Below are 18,334 nucleotides of genomic sequence, written 5' to 3' on the forward strand. Positions count from 1 at the left end.
TGTGCGCGCGCCGGGAGAGCGGGCGCTCACCAGCTCTCCTGCGCGTTTTTCTGTATCGGCCTGTTAGAGTACAGGTTATAGCTTTGGGCTGTCTTCAGGGTAAGGTGCAGAGATATCCCCTGCCCGCACATCCAGATGTGATGCGTTTTCTTTGAGGAACAAAAACTTTGTATCCTTCGGTGAGAAAGATCTGTCCCTCTTGGAATCTTAATCTGGTGCTTAGAGGGATGTGTGAGACTCCATTTGAACCACTGAAGAGGGAAACCATAATGGACTTAATTCTGAAAATGTTTTTTCTGGTGGCTGTTTGTTCCCCCCCGAGGAGATTTATTTGGCTATTTGTTCAGCCAGGAGAAACACGGAGTTTCAGGCTTTGTCATGTCGAGAGCCTTTTTGGCAGATTTTAGAGTCTGGGGTCTTGTTAATCATGGTACCTTCTTTTCTGTCAAAGTTTTTTTCGGCGTTGCATCTTAGTCAAACGGATTTGGATTTGTCCCCGCTTCACACAAAAGAAATTTGGGTCTTGGATGTAAAGAGGGCATTATTGAGATATCTTAAGGTTACTAATAATTTCCAGAGAGCAGATCACCTCTTTGTGCTGTGGAGTGGTCAAAAGAAGGCATGTAGGGTGTCAAAAGCTACAATTGCGTGTTGGCTGAAAGAGGCAATTGGCTCAGCTTATATTTGTAAGGGTTGTCCTGTGTTGAGGACTCAGTCAATTCATTCTCAGGCGACTTCTTGGGCCAAATCCCTACAGGTGTCTCTATAAGAAATTTGCAGGATGGCTATTTGGAAGTCGTTGCACACTTTCGCCAGACATTCAGTTGTATGTCTGGGCTCCAGATTCAAAATGCTTTGAGAGTGTTCTATGAGTGGTATTCTCACAGTCCCACCCTGTTTGCGTACATCCCAGGAGTCTGTACTCATCTAGGGTATGAACAGGAAAGAAAATTGGTTCTTACCAGCTAATTTTCATTCCTGAAATACCTCAGATCAGTCCAGAGACCCACCCATTGGGAAGAGAGTCTGCTCGTACTGATAGTTTGTATATAATGCAGAGTTGTTGAGGGATTCAGTACTGTTCTACTTTGGTTTCTTGGAACAAATTTCCATTTTATTGCGACTTCACCTTCCTCCTGCTCGTTGTGGGAGTTTGGATTCAAGATTCTTAGTATTGGTTCAATAGTTATCATCTTGGCTTAGGTACAGGTCAATACTGAGGGACTGCAGATGACACTCTGTTATATGGCAGTGTAAGTGAAACTTTTCTCTTGTCTCCATCTGCTGACAGGGAGACAAAACCTAAGAGTCTGGACTGCTCTTGTGATATTGTAAAAACAAAGATTAGCATTTAAGAACCGATTTTCCTACAATCACTTATCTTTGCGGGTGCATATATATGGATATTATAAAATGTATACTTTTTTGACTAGAAGGAAGTGTGGCCTAATAGTTAGAGCAGTAAACTACAAGTCAGGAGAAAAGAGTCAGGACTTCAGGCCTTGCTCTCATAATGACTTTGGATCACCTGAAGCAGCTCAGGTCACACAATGTACTATTTATACATCAACAGAAAAAAATAAGTAATATGCACTTCATTGTTTTTGAGTCAAAAAGAAACCCAATCTGCTTTATAACTATTATCCTTTAGAAATGTACATTTTATCTCTACTGGGATAAAAACGGACTACAAATCCTAATACCTGAAAGGGAGGAGGACTGGCAACATTACCCAATTACAGTTTTAATGGCATAAGCCTGAGCCTTTCAACACAGTTGGCCTTGCCTCTTATGTTCAGGAGCAACTTTTATTTTCCTGTCCCATTACCACTGGCAACCAGTCAACATGGAAAGTTGGTCACAAGTAACATTGAGATCAACTGTAATTTAACATCTTTCCAAGATTGCAGCTCATGCCCATTTTAATTGATTTGAAAACCATTGTGCCTGGGCCATGTGCATCCTGCAGGCATCCATTAATTTTGTACTAATTAAACCTTATATGAGCTGGGTGTTTGGGTGTGTGTTTCCTATGGAAACCTTGTTAATTTTATCCTTGCTGGTTAACCTTGGAGGCACATATATGAAATTAAAATTTTGAGCTACACAGTAAATGGTTTATACAATGTCTTGATAATTTCTGTAATATTCTAATAAGTCATTCATAAAATATTGTAGAAGTTTCTCCACACCCCCACCTCAGAAGTGCTCTATAAATGTTGATGCATAACTCCCAAAATCTCTGGAGGGTGAAGGAGAACTTAGAATTCCCAGTACACACCAAATCCTGCATTACAAAGTATCTTTTTAAAAATGATGTATTTTCTAGGGATGTGCATTCATTGGGCCATTTGTTTTGTTTCATGGGTTCGCGCATACCTCAAAATACGAGTATTCCCATGAAACAAAGGCCCAACGAATGCATATTCCTAGTATTTTCATCTTTAGATAGTGAATAGCTCTTTATTTACTGCTTTACACCCTGAGGTAGCATTTTATTGTCTCTGACTGAGTCAACTAAGGTAACTTTTTTTTTTAGTATGGTGAAGGGAAGATATATAGAGGACTCAAACAGCACAGCAGAGATAACGGTGGATGTAAACATTCAGTTTTGGCAACTTTCTGCCAAGTTAATGGCATTGTTGCTTTGATAATTCGAGTCTGAACCGATCTAGAACAAATATCCTATTTAAAAGCAAACTGTAGGCTTTCTGACAACTTCACTTTTGAATGTTCTGACAACTTCAGTTCTGAATGTTCTGAATGTTGATCCCAGAGATGGAAAACCCTCTTTAGAAGTGCACCCCAAAATTCTACTGACCTGCACGAGTTCCTCCTCTAGTTTTACAATTAAGCCCACAACTGGGAGTGCTAATTAGACGTTTGCAGTTAAAATGCTGAAAACCATTAAGGATGAAACCTCCTTTGTAATGAGAGACTGTTTAGACTGGGAGTACAATATTTATTAAGCTGCAAGAATGCCTGAAGTGCATCTTTTTAGTAGTAGTCTAAAATTGTAAGTATGACTTGGAAGCAATGCACACCTCCTAAATCTTTGTTTTAAAACTATACACAGTGAAGGCAGCAGTAGCACTGTCAGTACAGAGAAAGCTTTAGGTGCAGATAAGAACAGTAGTGAAGACTGCAGGAAGGAGATGAAGTGTAGCATCCTTTTCCACTTCGGACCTTTCCAGGCACCTCTGAGGTAAACGTTTGTCTGTAGAAGTCAGACCATTCTCTTATGTGTTTGTCATCATCTGATTACTTGTTAGTGCTAATTGTACACTTTGCCAAAACTCTTTTAAAAGATCAGTGTTCACCAGGACTTCTGTTATTTTCCTCCTGCAGGGGCTGTTGGATGGATGTATGGGAGCTCATGTCACAGGAATGCAGGGATGAAGTAGTTTTAATTGATTCTAATTGTCTCTTGGAAACATTAGAAACTTATCTGAGAAAACACAGGTAAAGACGATCATTTACATTTGCGTTTTTAGTTTGCCATTTATTAAGGTGCACTGCATCACAGAGGGATTGTGGGAGATGTAACATGCTACCTTTTATCATTTGCCAGGTCTGGTTTATTTGAGAATAAATTTGGTGTAATTGGATATATATCATTCAGTAAGCAAAAGGATGGGGTAGAAACAGCCTGCATTTATTGGCCAGTAGAAAAGATCTAATGCAACATAGAAACATAGAAATGACGGCAGAAGAAGACCAAACGGCCCATCCAGTCTGCCCAGCAAGCTTCACACATTTTTTCTCTCATACTTATCTGTTTCTTTTAGCTCTTGGTTCTATTTCCCTTCCTCCCCCACCATTAATGTAGAGAGCAGTGATGGAGCTGCATCCAAGTGAAATATCTAGCTTGATTAGTTAGGGGTAGTACGGGTAGTAACCGCCGCAATAAGCAAGCTACACCCATGCTTATTTGTTTTAACCCAGACTAGGTTATACAGCCCTTATTGGTTGTTTTTCTTCTCCCCTGCCGTTGAAGCAGAGAGCTATGCTGGATATGCGTGAAGTATCAGTTTTTTTCTCTCTCCCCTGCCGTTGAAGCAGAGAGCTATGCTGGATATGCATTGAAAGTGAAGTATCAGGCACATTTGGTTTGGGGTAGTAACCGCCGTAACAAGCCAGCTACTCCCCGCTTTGTGAGTGTGAATCCTTTTTTCTTCTCCCCTGCCGTTGAAGCTATGCTGGATATGCGTGAAGTATCAGTTTTTCTTTTCCCCTGCCGTTGAAGCAGAGAGCTATGCTGGATATGCGTGAAGTATCAGAGAGCTATGCTGGATGTGCATCGAAAGTGAAGTATCAGGCACATTTGGTTTGGGGTAGTAACCGCCGTAACAAGCCAGCTACTCCCGGCTTTGTGAGTGCAAATCCTTTTTTCCACATTTCCTCTTGCTGTTGAAGCTTAGAGTGATGTTGGAGTCACAGTAACCATGTGTATGTTTATTGAATAAGGGTATTGTGTCCAGGCAGTAGCCATCATTCTGGCGAGTCACCCACTCTTCATTGGCGGCCTCTTGACTTTATGGATCCACAGTGTTTATCCCACGCCCCTTTGAAGTCCTTCACAGTTCTGGTCTTCACCACTTCCTCCGGAAGGGCATTCCAGGCATCCACCACCCTCTCCGTGAAGGAATACATCCTGACATTGGTTCTGAATCTTCCTCCCTGGAGCTTCAAATCGTGACCCCTGGTTCTGCTGATTTTTTTCTTATGGTAAAGGTTTGTTGTTGCCTTTGGATCATTAAAACCTTTCAAGTATCTGAAAGTCTGTATCATATCTCCTCTGCTCCTCCTTTCCTCCAGGGTGTACATATTTAGATTCTTCAATCTCTCCTCGTACGTCATCCGATGAAGATCCTCCACCTTCCTGGTCGCCCTTCTCTGTACCGCTTCCATCTTGTCTTTGTCTTTTTGTAGATACGGTCTCCAGAACTGAACACAGTACTCCAGGTGAGGCCTCACCAAGGACCTGTACAAGGGAATAATCACTTCCCTTTTCTTACTCGATATTCCTCTCTCTATGCAGCCCAGCATTCTTCTGGCTTTTGCTATCGCCTTGTCGCATTGTTTCGCAGACTTCATATCATTAGACACTATCACCCCAAGGTCCCTCTCCTGCTCCGTGCACATCAGCCTTTCCCCCCCCATCGAATACAGTTCATTCGGATTTCCACTCCCCATATGCATGACTTTGCACTTCTTGGCATTGACTCTCAGCTGCCATATCTTCGACCACTCTTCCAGTTTCCTTAGATCCCGTCTCATTCTCTCCACTCCTTCCGGCGTGTCCACTCTATTGCAGATCTTAGTGTCATCCGCAAAAAGACAAACCTTACCTTCTATCCCGTCCGCAATGTCGCTCACAAAGATATTGAACAGGACCAGTCCCAACACCGATCCTTGCGGTACACCACTTAAAACCGCTCTCTCTTCAGAGAAGGTTCCATTTACCATCACACATTGTCTTCTGTCCGTCAACCAATTTGCAATCCAGGTCACCACCTCGGCACTCACTCCTAAGCTTCTCGTTTTATTCACCAGTCTCCTGTGCGGAACCGTATCAAAAGCTTTGCTGAAATCCAAGTATATGATATCGAGTGCTCTTCCTTGATCCAATTCCTTGGTTACCCAGTCAAAAAAGTCAATCAGATTTGTTTGACAGGATCTTCCCCTGGTGAATCCATGTTGCCTCTGGTCCATCAATTCTCCGGACTGTAGATAGTTCACTATTCTCTCTTTCAGCAGTGACTCCATTACTTTTCCCACCACCGAAGTGAGGCTAACCGGTCTAGTTGCCAGCCTCCTCCCTGTTCCCACTCTTGTGAAGCGAGACCACCACCGCTCTTCTCCAATCACTTGGCACCACTCCCGTTTCAAGGGATCTATTGAACAGGTCACACAGCGGACCCGCCAGAACATCTCTGAGCTCCCTCAATATCCTTGGATGAATCCCATCAGGCCCCATGGCTTTGTCCACTTTCAGGTTCTTTAGCTCTTCCCACACATTTTCTTACTGTAAAAGGATTTTCATCTATTCCATTTCCTTCCAGTTTCTTGTTGTGTAGAGATGGTCCTTCTCCAGGGTCTTCTTTAGTGAACACAGAGCTGAAGTATTCGTTTAATATTTCTGCCATTTCTTCGTCTCTCTCCACACATTGATCATTATCACCTTTCAATTTCACTATACCACTTTGGACCTTTCTCTTTTCGCTGATGTATTTTGCCCTCATCTATCTCTTACTGCACATGGTAATACCAGTGAACACTGAAGTAAAATGCACTGAGGCTAGGCAAAATTTCACAAAGCCAATATCACGTGCTAAAATGGGAAATAGTGCACACTATTTGCGATAGCACAATTTCCCATTTTTGCATACAAAGCTGAGTTTGTACGTAAAATGTTATTGCTTGCAGAACCATTAAACTAAACTATGCAGTTTTCTGCTTGCGAAATTTTATTCAAATTAATAGTTAATGAGCCACAGCAATGCAAAGTCATGCAAAGCAGCTTCATTAAATCTTAAAGGTGAATTTTAAAAGCCGAGTGCATGCCAAAACCAGGAAATGTGCATACATGTAGGACATGCGCGAGAAGACCTGATTTTAAAAGCTGCCTACATGCATGCGCATCTCTCAATATGCAAATATCTGTATCTGAACTAAAAAGGGTTCCTGAACATACCCAGATCAGTCCAGACCAGGGGTTGTGTATCTCTACCAGCAGATGGAGTCGGAGATCAAAACTTTGGGCACTGCTACATATACGAGAGTGCCACCTGCAGTCCCTCAGTATTTCTCTGACTCCAGCAAATGGTAGTGGTGCACTCCTGCAGTCTTAGTTATTAGTTCAGTTTAGAGAGAGAGGAATTTTTTCCCTTTTATTAGGTCAGCTTCCTGAGGTGTTAGGCCCCTTCGTGGGCCATCCCTTAGTGGAAGCAGGGGTTGGACACCCTTGCCTAGGGTTTCGCTCGCTCCGAATCGGTGGTTGAACCGAAGCTGCTTTCTCAACTCTCTGCAATTGTTTAGCTCATAAAGGTTAAAAAAAGAAGAAAGTTGTCAGATTTAAAAAAAAAAAAAAAAAAAAGCCTGCTCGGCTTCTGTGGATCTGAGGTAAGGAGTTGGGGGCCTCCTCCCGTAGCAGTTGATCGGGGGGGTGTGTGCAGCGCCTTCCCCCGCGTTTTGCCTCAGCTCCCAGGGCTCCAGGTTGCTTGGAGAGGAAGGGGGTAAGTTTACTTTGCAGGTGAGGCTCGGTGCGATCATGCGTCTATTTTTGTGTCTGACTGTAATTTTTTCCTGCGCCGCCGCTAGCGCACGCTTCTGCACGGAGCCAGCCCTCTCCTTAACCCTTCAACCGCATGGCTGTGCAGAGCTCGTCATGGCGCCTCGCACCAAATTGGCACCCTGCCGCACGTGTGGAGCACGCGGTCAGGCTCTAGATTCGGCCTCTCTCTGCACAGCCTGTTCCTCAGGGCTGGAGGGCTCATCGGGGCAGATTTCCCCTCCTGCATGGGAGGGGGATGACTCGCGTACCAGATCGCATGTGGAGGATGCCCCCCTCGTTTTAGCCCCCATGGGGGGAGGATCCCCTTTTGGGAGTAGGCTGCTCGGTGCCAGATGTTCTTCCCGGGGGGGGGGGGGGGGGGGGGGGGAGGGGAGATGAGCCGGAAGATTTTTCTCCGGAGTTTATTCTTCTTATGCATCAAGCCTTCCTGGCTAGGAAGCAAGCGGCGCACAGGAGACCCGGACAGCCAGTGGACTTGTCGGAACCACCTCCTAAGAGGGGGAGGCCCGCGGACACCCAGCAGCCTTTGGTTGTGCAGCCTCGCCCTGTGGAGGGCATTTCCAGGGGGCCCCAAGGACAGGACCCTGGCTTGGTAGGAGCACCAGCTCCAGGTGCGGATCCAGACCAGATTCCTGATCTGGGGGACATTGCTCAGGACGACCGGATGGGGACGACCTCCCGTCTGCAGAGGGGGATGATCCCAGTGTTATCCACCTGTTTAAGCGGGATGAGCTGCGGCCCCTTATCCCCCAGGTTTTGGAGGTGCTGGGTCTTAAGGTTTCTCAAGAAGAATCCGCTAATAAAGGGTTAATCTGGTACTCAATGGTTTTCGGGGGACCAACAACTTCTTTTCCTCTGCCCAAGAAGGTCTGCAAGCTGGAGACCTGTGAGTGGAACGCCCCAGATGCGGGGCTGAAAGTAGGCATGGCAATGGCAAAGCTCTATCCCCTTTCGGCAGATGTTTTGGACCTGCTTAAGATTCCAAAAGTGGACGTGGCGGTTTCGGCAGTCACGAAGAAAACTATTATTCCCATAGCTGGAGCTGCTGCTTTGAAGGACATGCAGGACCGCAAACTGGAGATCCAGCTGAAGCGGGTCTTTGAGGTGGCCGCTCTTAGCCTTCGAGCAGCGGTTTGCGCTAGCCTTATGCAGATAGCTTGCCTTTGTTGGGTGCATGAGGTGGTGCCCAGTTCCGGGGCCGACGGCAGTGGTACGTTACCGCTTCCAAGCGATCGGCCTGTATCGCATATGTGGCGGACGCGCTCTATGATTTGGTGCACAACTCGGCATGTAGCATGGTGTCCGAGGTGGCGGCACCTTGACTCCTTTGGTTGCGTAACTTGGCGTCTGATTTGTCCTCAAAATCCCAACTATGTAACCTTCCCTTTAAGGGCAAGCTCCTGTTTGGGGAGGATCTCGATCAGTTGGTGAAGCTGCTCAGGGAGTCCAAGGGCACTAGGCTATCTGAAGATAGACATTCTTCAAAGAAAGTTTTTCCCCCCTCGGACTCGTTTCCGGGATGCTCGCCGTTTTCGTGCTGGCAGATACACCTCTTCTTCTGGACCTAAGCAGACTCCGGGATGCCAGCAGACCTTTCGCAGTGGTCGCCGCCCAGTTCGGGACTCTGGAAACCTTGGTACAGGAAGCAGTAAACCCTCCCGATGAAGCCACCAGCACCCAATCTGTTGTTGAAGCTGTCTGAGGCAGATTATCCAACTTTTACATGGAATGGGCAAGGATTACCTCGGGCCAGTGGGTCTTGGAGGTGATCAGAGACGACTGCGCTCTAGAGTTCTCGCGTCCGGTTTGGGAGGTTTTCGTGGAGTCTCGCATGGCCTTACGCAGCAAGCGTGAGGCGGTTCGGGAAACTCTGCGACGACTGCTCTATCTAAGGGCCATTGTCCCAGTCCCGATGACAGAGCAGGGCTGGGCCAAGTATTCGGTTTACTTTGAGGTTCTCAAAAAGGAGGGCATGTTTCACCCATCTTAGATCTACAGAAAGTGAACTGGTGTCTTCGGATCCCCCGTTTTCGGATGGAAACCCTGAGGACGGTAATGGCTGCTGTACAGAAAGGAGAGTTTCTAGCAACTCTAGATCTCACGGAGACGTATCTACACATTCTGATCAGGCTGAACCACCAGCGGTATCTGCACTTCACGGTGTTGTCAGCATTTCCAGTTTCGAGCTCTCCCCTTCGGTCTGGCAACAGCTCTTCATACAGTCACCAAGGTCATGGTGGTGGTTTTAGCCTTCCTTCGTCAGGAGGGGATTTTAGTCCATCCATACCTGGACGACTGGTTGATTTGAGTGAAGTCACGGGAGAACTGCGAGAGATTGGTCCGGAGAGTAAGAATCATGTTGCAGTCATTCATCTGGATAATAAATGTACAGAAGAGTCACTTGGAGCCCACCCAAGCGATAGTTTATTTGGGAGCGCTGTTCGATACTTTTCGCGGCAAGGTGTTTCTAGTGGTGGACAGGGTGACGAAGTTGCAGGACCAGGTCCGAGCCCTTCTTCTGAGGGAGAACCCTATAATTTGGCATCATTTACAAGTCCTGGGATCAATGGCTTCCACATTGGATTTGGTCCCATGGGCGTTTGCTCACTTACGGCCGTTACAGCGTGCTCTATTGTCACGATGGAGTCCGGTGTCAGAACAATTCCACTTGCCCATGCTGCTGCTTCCAGAATCCAGAGTCAGTCTATCATATTGGCTGTCTCGCGACAGTCTGGAGCGGGGGGTGGATCTGGACCCTCCGAATTGGGTGGTAATCTCCACCGACACCAGCCTGTCAGGTTGGGGAGCTGTTTGTGCAGACAAAGCCGCTCAAGGTCTTTGGTCACCGATGGAAGGATCCTGGTCCATCAATTGACTCGAGACGAGGGCTGTTCGGCTTGCCCTACAAGCATTCCTACCCTTGATCGAAAACAGAATGGTGCGAATATTCTTCGACAATGCGACGACTGGCTTACATCAACCAGCAAGGAGGGATAAGAAGTCCCGCGGTAGCGCTCGAAGCACGACTTGTTCGCCTGGGCAGAGCATCATCTTGGGGGAATTGCCGCTTCTCATGTCGCAGAGGTGGAGAATGTTCAAGCGGACTTTCTCAGCAGGCAGCAGCTTGATCCAGGGGAGTGGGAGTTGGCTGCCGAAGCCTGGAACCTCATTTGCGCCAAGTGGGGCGTGCCACAATTGGATCTGATGGCAACTCGGGCCAGTGCAAAGATAGAATGCTTCTTCAGTCGTCAACGAGAGCAGGGCTCTGTCGGTCTCAACGCGCTGGTGTGTCCGTGGCCCACGTGAATTCTTCTGTACGCCTTTCCTCCCTGGCCCCTCATCGGTCGACTTCTCCGTCGCATAGAGCTCCATCCAGGCAGTGTAGTGCTGGTGGCTCCGGAGTGGCCGCATCTTCCGTGATTCGCTGATCTCGTTCACATGGCTCTGGAGGGTCCCTTGCAGCTTGCTCACATTCCACGTCTGCTTTGTCAAGGACCCATATTTTCGGATTGGGAGAATCACTTCTCTCTCGCAGCCTGGCTTTTGAGAGGTGACGCTTACACTTGAAGGGATATTCGGAACAGGTCATTTCCACTCTGCTTCAAGTGCAACGACCGGCTACTTTGATGGCGTATGCTAGAGTCTGGAAACTCCAGCGCTCCTACGATCCGTTAGCTGTAGATGTTCCCTTGGTATTGGACTTTCTACAGCAGAGGCTAGCTAAGGGTTTAGCTTTCAAGTCCCTCCGGGTCCAGATGGCAGCCTTAGGGGCCCTGCGGGGCAGGTTTCATGGCTGTTCACTAGCGGCTCACCCGGATATTGCTCGGTTTCTCAAAGGGGTCAAGCATTTGCGTCCTCCTGTCCGCCCTTTGTGTCCGGACTGGAGTTTGAATTTAGTGCTTCGTGTACTTTGTGGAGCCCCTTTTGAGCCTCTTCGTAGGGCTTCGGTTAAAGATCTGACTTTAAAGACCATTTTCTTGGTGGCATTTGTTCGGCTCGACGGATTTCAGAATTGCAAGCATTGTCATGTTGCAACCCTTTTCTTCGGATATACGACGATAGGGTGTTGTTGTGCATAGTTCCATCTTTCGTCCCCAAGGTTGTCTCTTCTTTTCATGTTAATCAGACGGTGGAGCTTCCGGGCTTTCCGCAGTGGTCCCATGAGAAGGATCTTCATCTTTTGGACGTTTTGCACGCCTTATTGCGCTATCTGGAGGTGACCAATGACTTCTGACTTTCAGATCATCTCTTCATTTTCTTCGGTGGACCAAAAAAGGGGGGACAAAGCATCTAAGGCAGCGGTTCTCAACCTGTGGGTCGCGACCCCTTTGGGGGTCGAATGACGATTTGCTAGGGGTCGCCTAAGAGACCATCGGAAATATGGGTTTTTTGTCGCTCCTCGAGTCACTCCCTCCCCTCACCGGATGCAGTAAAAATGTTCATTCTGTGCTCCCTCGCTCCCCGATTGGCCGGTGCTGGGCAAAAGGGGCTTGCCAAAGCAAGCCCCTTTTGCCCAGCACCAACCAATCGGGCAGCGCGCCTTCGCTCCTCGAGTCGCTCCCTCACCAGATGCAGTAAAAAAGTTCATTCTGCGCTCCCTCGCTCCCCGATTGGCCGGTGCTGGGCAAAAGGGGCTTGCCAAAGCAAGCCCCTTTTGCCCAGCACCGGCCAATCGGGCAGCGTGCCCTCACTCCTCGAGTCACTCCCTCCTGCTGTAAATGTTGGAATGCGTTGGAAGAGGGGTAGTCTTATACGGTGAGTATATCCCAAACTCTATATTTTAACTGTAAAAGTTGGGGGTCGTCTTATACGCCAGAAAATACGGTATATACAGTACAGTTACTTAGGCCTATGAACGAAAATAATTTTACGGTTGGGGTCGCCACATAGTGGGGAATTGTATTAAAAGGGTCGCAGAACTATAAAGGTTGAGAACCGCTGATCTAAGGCGACTATTTCCTGCTGAATTAAAGAAGCTATCTGCTCGTCATACATTGCCCGAGGACGTCAATTGCCTGTAGGTCTGCGAGCTCATTCCACCAGGGCTCAGGCTACTTCCTGGGCTGAATGTCAGCTTCTGTCACCCCAGGAAATCTGTAGGGTGGCAGTGTGGTCTTCACTTCACGCTTTCACAAAGTATTATCGACTGGACATTAGAGCTTCTGGGGAATCGTCCTTTGGTGAGAGTGTCCTGCACGCTGGTCTTTTGGGTTCCCGCCCAATATAGGGTGGCTTGGGTACATCCCACTGGTCTGGACTGATCTGGGTAAGTTCAGGAAATGAAAATTGGTTCTTACCTGCTAATTTTCATTCCTGTAATACCACAGATCAGTCCAGAGGCCCATACTGTTTCAGATCCTGAAAGACTGCCTTTGCTAGGTTATTTACTGTTTTCCAAAGAGCTCCGTTTGCAGATATTTTTGATGGAGCAGTTTCATAGTTGGTGTTTTCGGGATATGTTTTTTTTCATGGGGGTGACTGGGTTGTAGGTTTGTTGGGTTTCAACAGCCCTTCGCTTGTTAGTTTGATAGTGTGAGCTTGGGTACAGGCCAATACTGAGGGACTGCAGGTGGCACTCTTGTATATGTAACAGTGCCCAAAGTTTTGATCTTTGACTCCATCTGCTGGTAGGGATACACAACCCACTGGTCTGGACTGATCTGTGGTATTACAGGAACGAAAATTAGCAGGTAAGAACCAATTTTCATGTGTGTCATGGGCAGGGCCAAGATAAGTGTGTGCAAGTACTTGTACACCTGGGTCCATACCCAGGTCCATTGCCATGTAACTTTACTTCTGCTATGGAGGAAGTGTAAATTTAAAAAAAAAAGCCATTCCTGAGGGATTTTAAAGGTCTGGGGTAACTGGGGAGTGCAGGCTATAACCAGGGGGGTTTGGAGGACCTAGTTCTCATTGAACGAACTGGTAAAACTGGTTATAAAATTCCTCCACTTGTGCAGCTCCTACGCAGCTGTGCGCGCCCAATTGCAAATAGGGTGCACACATACATGCGTATGTGCACATATGTTATAAAATAGCCATGTACCTGGCACGCACCAACACACATACGTTTGATGTGCACTCTCGTGCCTCTTTGAAAGTTGCCATCCTGATGCATAAGTAGCCTGCTTGTGAATTTGCTTTGTGGGCCTAATTTTACAAAGCTTTTTCTGCTGGGCTCATTTGCATGTGCAGAAAAATAGCGTGTGAAAAATGCAATAGTGCATGCAAAAACACACGTTGGCAAGTAAACCTCTTTGTTCCCTCTGAATTCAATAGCAGCAGTAGCCCAATGCCCCTTTCTTCCTCTGCCTTTTTTAACCTGTACCATCAGATGATTATACCAGAGACAGAATTAACAAGCCCCATAGCATCTGCGTTATTTTTACCCTGTACTGTGCAGCAGCATGAGCTCTTTCAATTAGAAAGCAATAAACTTACCTTTCTCCTTCTCTGTGTGGCATTCCAGGTTTTGTACTGACTGCAAAAGTAAGGTACTTCGTGCCTACAATATCCTGATTGGTGAGCTGGACTGCAGCAAAGAAAAGGGTTACTGCGCTGCGTTATATGAAGGGCTGCGGTGCTGTCCCCATGAACGTCACATCCATGTTTGCTGTGAAACAGACTTCATTGCACATCTGCTGGGCCGAGCTGAGCCAGAGTTCGCAGGAGGGTATGAGTATGTAACTGGCTAGAGTGGGCTATCTAGCGCTTTGCTTCCTTATTCATTTTAATATTGACTGTTCGTTTCAGGTGCTGATGCAGATGATATTCTGTATCTCTATGGTATTTATGGTTTGCTTTCTCCAGTGTGCACCTTGTTGCTTTTAATCATTGCCTTAAAGATCATATGCTTTAAATGTAACCTTCTGTCAGATGGGACTTGTAGCTTAGTCCCAGCCCAGAATAATAAGTAATTGTTAATGCCCTTTCATGTAAACACATTTTCCTCTATTACGTGCCCATAATTGAATTACATTGATGTGAAAATACTCAAAAATATACTTTCAGAAGTCTCTCAGAATTTTCAGCTGTGAATTCATTGTTTTAAACAAGAAGGCTGTATCCCCAGGGCATGCTTCAGAATTAGAAGCAGCAATGTTATTGCTAGCTCATTTATGAAACAGCCTTGGCTATTTGTCCCCGTTTTACTTAAAACATGCTTCCAAACTCTGGTCCTGAGACCTCAGATGATTTTGGTTTTTAAACTGTTCATAACGATCATTCGTAAGGTATTGCTGCACACATTTGCTTAAGAGCCAAAGTAATGTGCACATTTCAGTTACTCTAAAAATATGTAAGAAAATCCCAAACCTGACTGGATTTGGGAGACACTGTCTTAGACCCTTCTGAGGTGCCACATTATTACATTACATCTGTTTCAATGTCATATGTGACATGAAAACCAGAATGGTCTAGTGAGATCCATTTGTGACACATGCTGGGATGATTTCTCCCTAGATCCCTGGAGGGCTGTGTAAAGAACATTAGCTTCTTTTTATTGTAATTAAATAGACATGCAAATATCTACTTCACTTTAAATGTACATTTCTTGTAATTTACACTTCTATTTAAACTTACAATTTTTCAGTCTTGACCATCCCTCCCCATAGGAAGTTGTCATTTTTTTAAGTAATATCTGTAATGGATAACTGGTGAGCATTTTTAAGTGCTTTAGAAATATTGTGCCAGATATACCGAGTGTACATTTTTTAAAAATTTGGTGAAGAATTAATTTGTTAGTAACTGTTGATTATGAGTTTATGAAGTCTTTGAATATAATGTTGGTTACTCCTAGGAGGCCTTTTTTCCCTTCTCAATGCTAATTTAGCTGTTGCCAATACAAAGCAGTATGTGCACAGAAGGCTATAGTTGCTAATAAATGTAAGACACTTTGAAGGTGAAATGTAAACTTTCCTGTTCGTTTCCTTTCCTTTAGTCCTGCCAGACCAATCCAGTCAAGTGGGTTGCGTCCACTCCCTCACCAGGCAGATGGAGACAGAGAAAAAAAACTCAACCTCTGTAGGGGTTTGATACTACCTTCAGCTCTTCAGTATCCTATGTCATAGCTAAGTCAGCTGAAGGCAATTGTTTGTTTTGGTTTTCAAATCACTGCCTCAACAAAAACCTGATGCAGCCAAGAAATTTCACTCCATAGTCATTAACCCAGGAATTAGATAATCCTTGCACCAAGGACATGAATAGGCCAATTACCTTCAGAGTGGACGACAACGTACCTGCTGCTGGTTTTCTGAACTTGTCAGACTGAGAGCTCTTGATCATTGCTGCTTCTCTGGGTGGATTCTGGGCTGGTCTGGCAAGACTTAGAGAGGAAATGAATAGGAAAGTTTAAATTTCATCTTCCTTTTATTGCCCATACCATACCAGTCCGGACAAGTGGAAAGCACCAAAGCTTCACTGAGATTGAAGAGAAGGAAGCCACAATAGCTCTTAGGACCTGCATCTAAGGTGTAGCCTTTTCTGGCCTGCGCACCCATGCTGAGGTCCTTGGAGCAGGGATGTAATGGAGACAAGGATGTTGCTCTCCCATAATCCCCAGAAAGACAGATTCTGATTTCTGCCTACGAGGAGTCCTGCGGCCTCATCGAGTGGACTTGACAGCCATCTGGGATCTGCAAACTCTTGCTGGAGCAGGCCAAAGCGCTCATTTCCTTGTGTCCTCTTGAAATTGATGCCTTAGCAATCACTGAGCTTTAATAGGATACATCAAAGACCTATCCAAGAAAAATCTGGTAACCTCAAATATCTCAAAGGTGACCTACAAAAGACCTGAGAAGACCCATCCCTGTCCTGGCCATCACCTGAATTTTCTCATAATCATAAGTGAGAAAAGCACAATTCTGCCAGAAATGAAACAGTAACCCTATAAGATGGGATAGTATTGGTCTCAGAAATACCTTTTCTTTTAAAATTACCAAAGGCCACCTTAAGGCTGGAGCCAGGTGTCTCCTACTGAGGAGATCCTAGCTCCAACAGTCAGACATAGTGAGAAACTCTTGGAGAAGAGGATCTGAGAGCATCCAGAAATAAGGGATAGTTACTGCCTCTCATTGCTCATCCAAGAGCTGCGGTGCTTTCTGAGATTAAAGAGGCGATAACAGAGACACTGGGCCCGGAACTTAAAAACATCTTGGCAAAACTCGCTGAGCTCACTGCGGCTTTTGCGGGCTATGAAGCCCGATTCTCGAAACTAGAGCAGCGTGTGTCAGACCTCCAAGATGGCTACCATACTTCTCAGTCTGACTTCACTGCTCTTAAAGCCATGCTTGAGAAACATACAGAGCGGATGGAGGACCTCGAAAACTGCGCTTTCTGGGGCTCCCTGAATCTTTGGACGAGCGGGGCCTGTCTGCCTTCCTGGAGAATTTCACTTTTATGGGCAAAGTTGAAAATTTTCGCGATGACCACCCGGGGTCTGGTGTCAGTGACTCATTTGGGCCCTAGCCGATGCGCGCGTTCAATATGGCCCTGGCCAGGTGGGTTTTGTTCGAAAACATTATGCTCTGACAAATTTTAGGAAGATACTGGCAGCTATGGCGATGTGCCAACACACAGACAACCCCTATCTTGTGATCAGCTTTGTCGCGGAGAAGGCATTTGATAGGATGGAATGGAAATACCTTTTCTATATTTTACAAGTTATGGGGTTCAATGGCATGTTTTATGATGCTATTCAGTTATTGTATCACGATCCCACCGCCCTAATTGTAGCTAATCGCTCACAGTCCGAGGTATTTTCGGTCTCCTGGGGTACACAGCAGGTATGCCCGTTATCGCCTCTCTTATTTTTATTGCAGCTTGAATCCCTCCTTTTGTCTATTCAGCACACCCCTATGATGAGAGGGATTAAGTTGCAGTCCAAGGTGTTCAAATATGTGGCCTTTGCCGACGATATTTTGGTTTTTTTGACGGAGCCTACACGCTCAATTCAACCCCTTTTGCAGTTAATCCGGGACTTTGGTCTTTTTACAGGGCTTCGCCTTAATACTGATAAGTCAGAGGCCTTGGCTTTTCCCGACACACTCAAGGATCGGTGGTCCAAGACCTTTCCATTACATTGGGCTACGGAGTCCCTTCGCTATCTAGGGTTTACCCTTCCTTGCTCCCCAATCAACCTATATGAACTAAATATTCCGCCCCTGGTTAAATATTCTGTAGAGAAATTGTGTACCTGGAAGGGGTTACCTCTCTCCTTGAGCTGTAGGGTAAATTTGTTTAAGATGATTCTATTGCCAAAGTGGCTTTATGTCCTTCAAAATATACCCTTATCTCTCAAATGTAAAGATCTGCTGCACTTGGACAAAGACTTGCGTGTCTTTTTTTTTTTTTTTTTTACTAACAATTTTTATTAGATTATCAAAAGAATACAAAATAGTCAGCACTATACGTCATAACAACATAACATATAAAATTGGAATACAGTGCTTCCTTCCCTCCCCCCCCAACGAATCTCCCCCCCCCCCCTCCCCATATCCATGTGCTCGGAAAGTGAAAAGCTGTAAGATCCAGAATCAATGCAGTACCATGTGAAGTGGTTACATCAAAAGAGAAAAGAAAAGTAAAAATAATTATTGGCTCGTTCCGAAATCGTGCGGAGCTCATGCTGCTATCCAAGTCAAGACAATGTTTGTCGACGTTCCCAACGCAGGTAAGGGGCCCAAACTGTCTGGAACTTAGGAACGTCCACATGTAAATCCGCCGTAATCGCTGCCAGCTTACAAGAGAGATGAACCTTTTGCTGCACCATCGCCAGCGAAGGCGCTTCTGTTTGTTTCCAGGCTTGTGCAATTGTCAATCTAGTTGCAATAAAGACTTGATGACATAAAAGTAGATGAGTTTTTCGTAAGGTTATGATCGGATGATGGAGAAGCATGAAACTAGCCCGGTATAATCCAGAAACTCCCATTAGGCGTTCCAGCCATGCCGCTACTGCAGCCCATAGGTCCGCTACTTTCGGGCATTGCCACCAGATGTGAAAGAAAGTCCCCGGATGGCCGCAATTCCGCCAACACTGAG

At 46.0% G+C, this 18,334-nt stretch overlaps 1 protein-coding gene across 5 annotated transcripts in view; it reads left to right on the forward strand.

Annotated features, from left to right (window-relative positions):
- Nucleotides 1-18,334, forward strand: part of GGNBP2 (gametogenetin binding protein 2) — a 129,796-nt gene that overhangs the window by 54,532 nt on the left and 56,930 nt on the right. For 2 of the 5 annotated variants that reach the window (XM_029611656.1, XM_029611657.1), the window contains exons 6-8: nt 3,077-3,205; nt 3,349-3,462; nt 13,767-13,976. In XM_029611656.1, coding sequence (XP_029467516.1) covers nt 3,077-3,205; nt 3,349-3,462; nt 13,767-13,976 — 453 coding nt within the window. The remainder of the gene's footprint in view (nt 1-3,076; nt 3,206-3,348; nt 3,463-13,766; nt 13,977-18,334) is intronic. The other 3 variants (XM_029611655.1, XM_029611658.1, XM_029611659.1) reach the window with 3 other exon arrangements.

The sequence above is a fragment of the Rhinatrema bivittatum genome, chromosome 8, assembly GCF_901001135.1.
Source record: "Rhinatrema bivittatum chromosome 8, aRhiBiv1.1, whole genome shotgun sequence".
NCBI classification, from domain to species: domain Eukaryota; kingdom Metazoa; phylum Chordata; class Amphibia; order Gymnophiona; family Rhinatrematidae; genus Rhinatrema; species Rhinatrema bivittatum.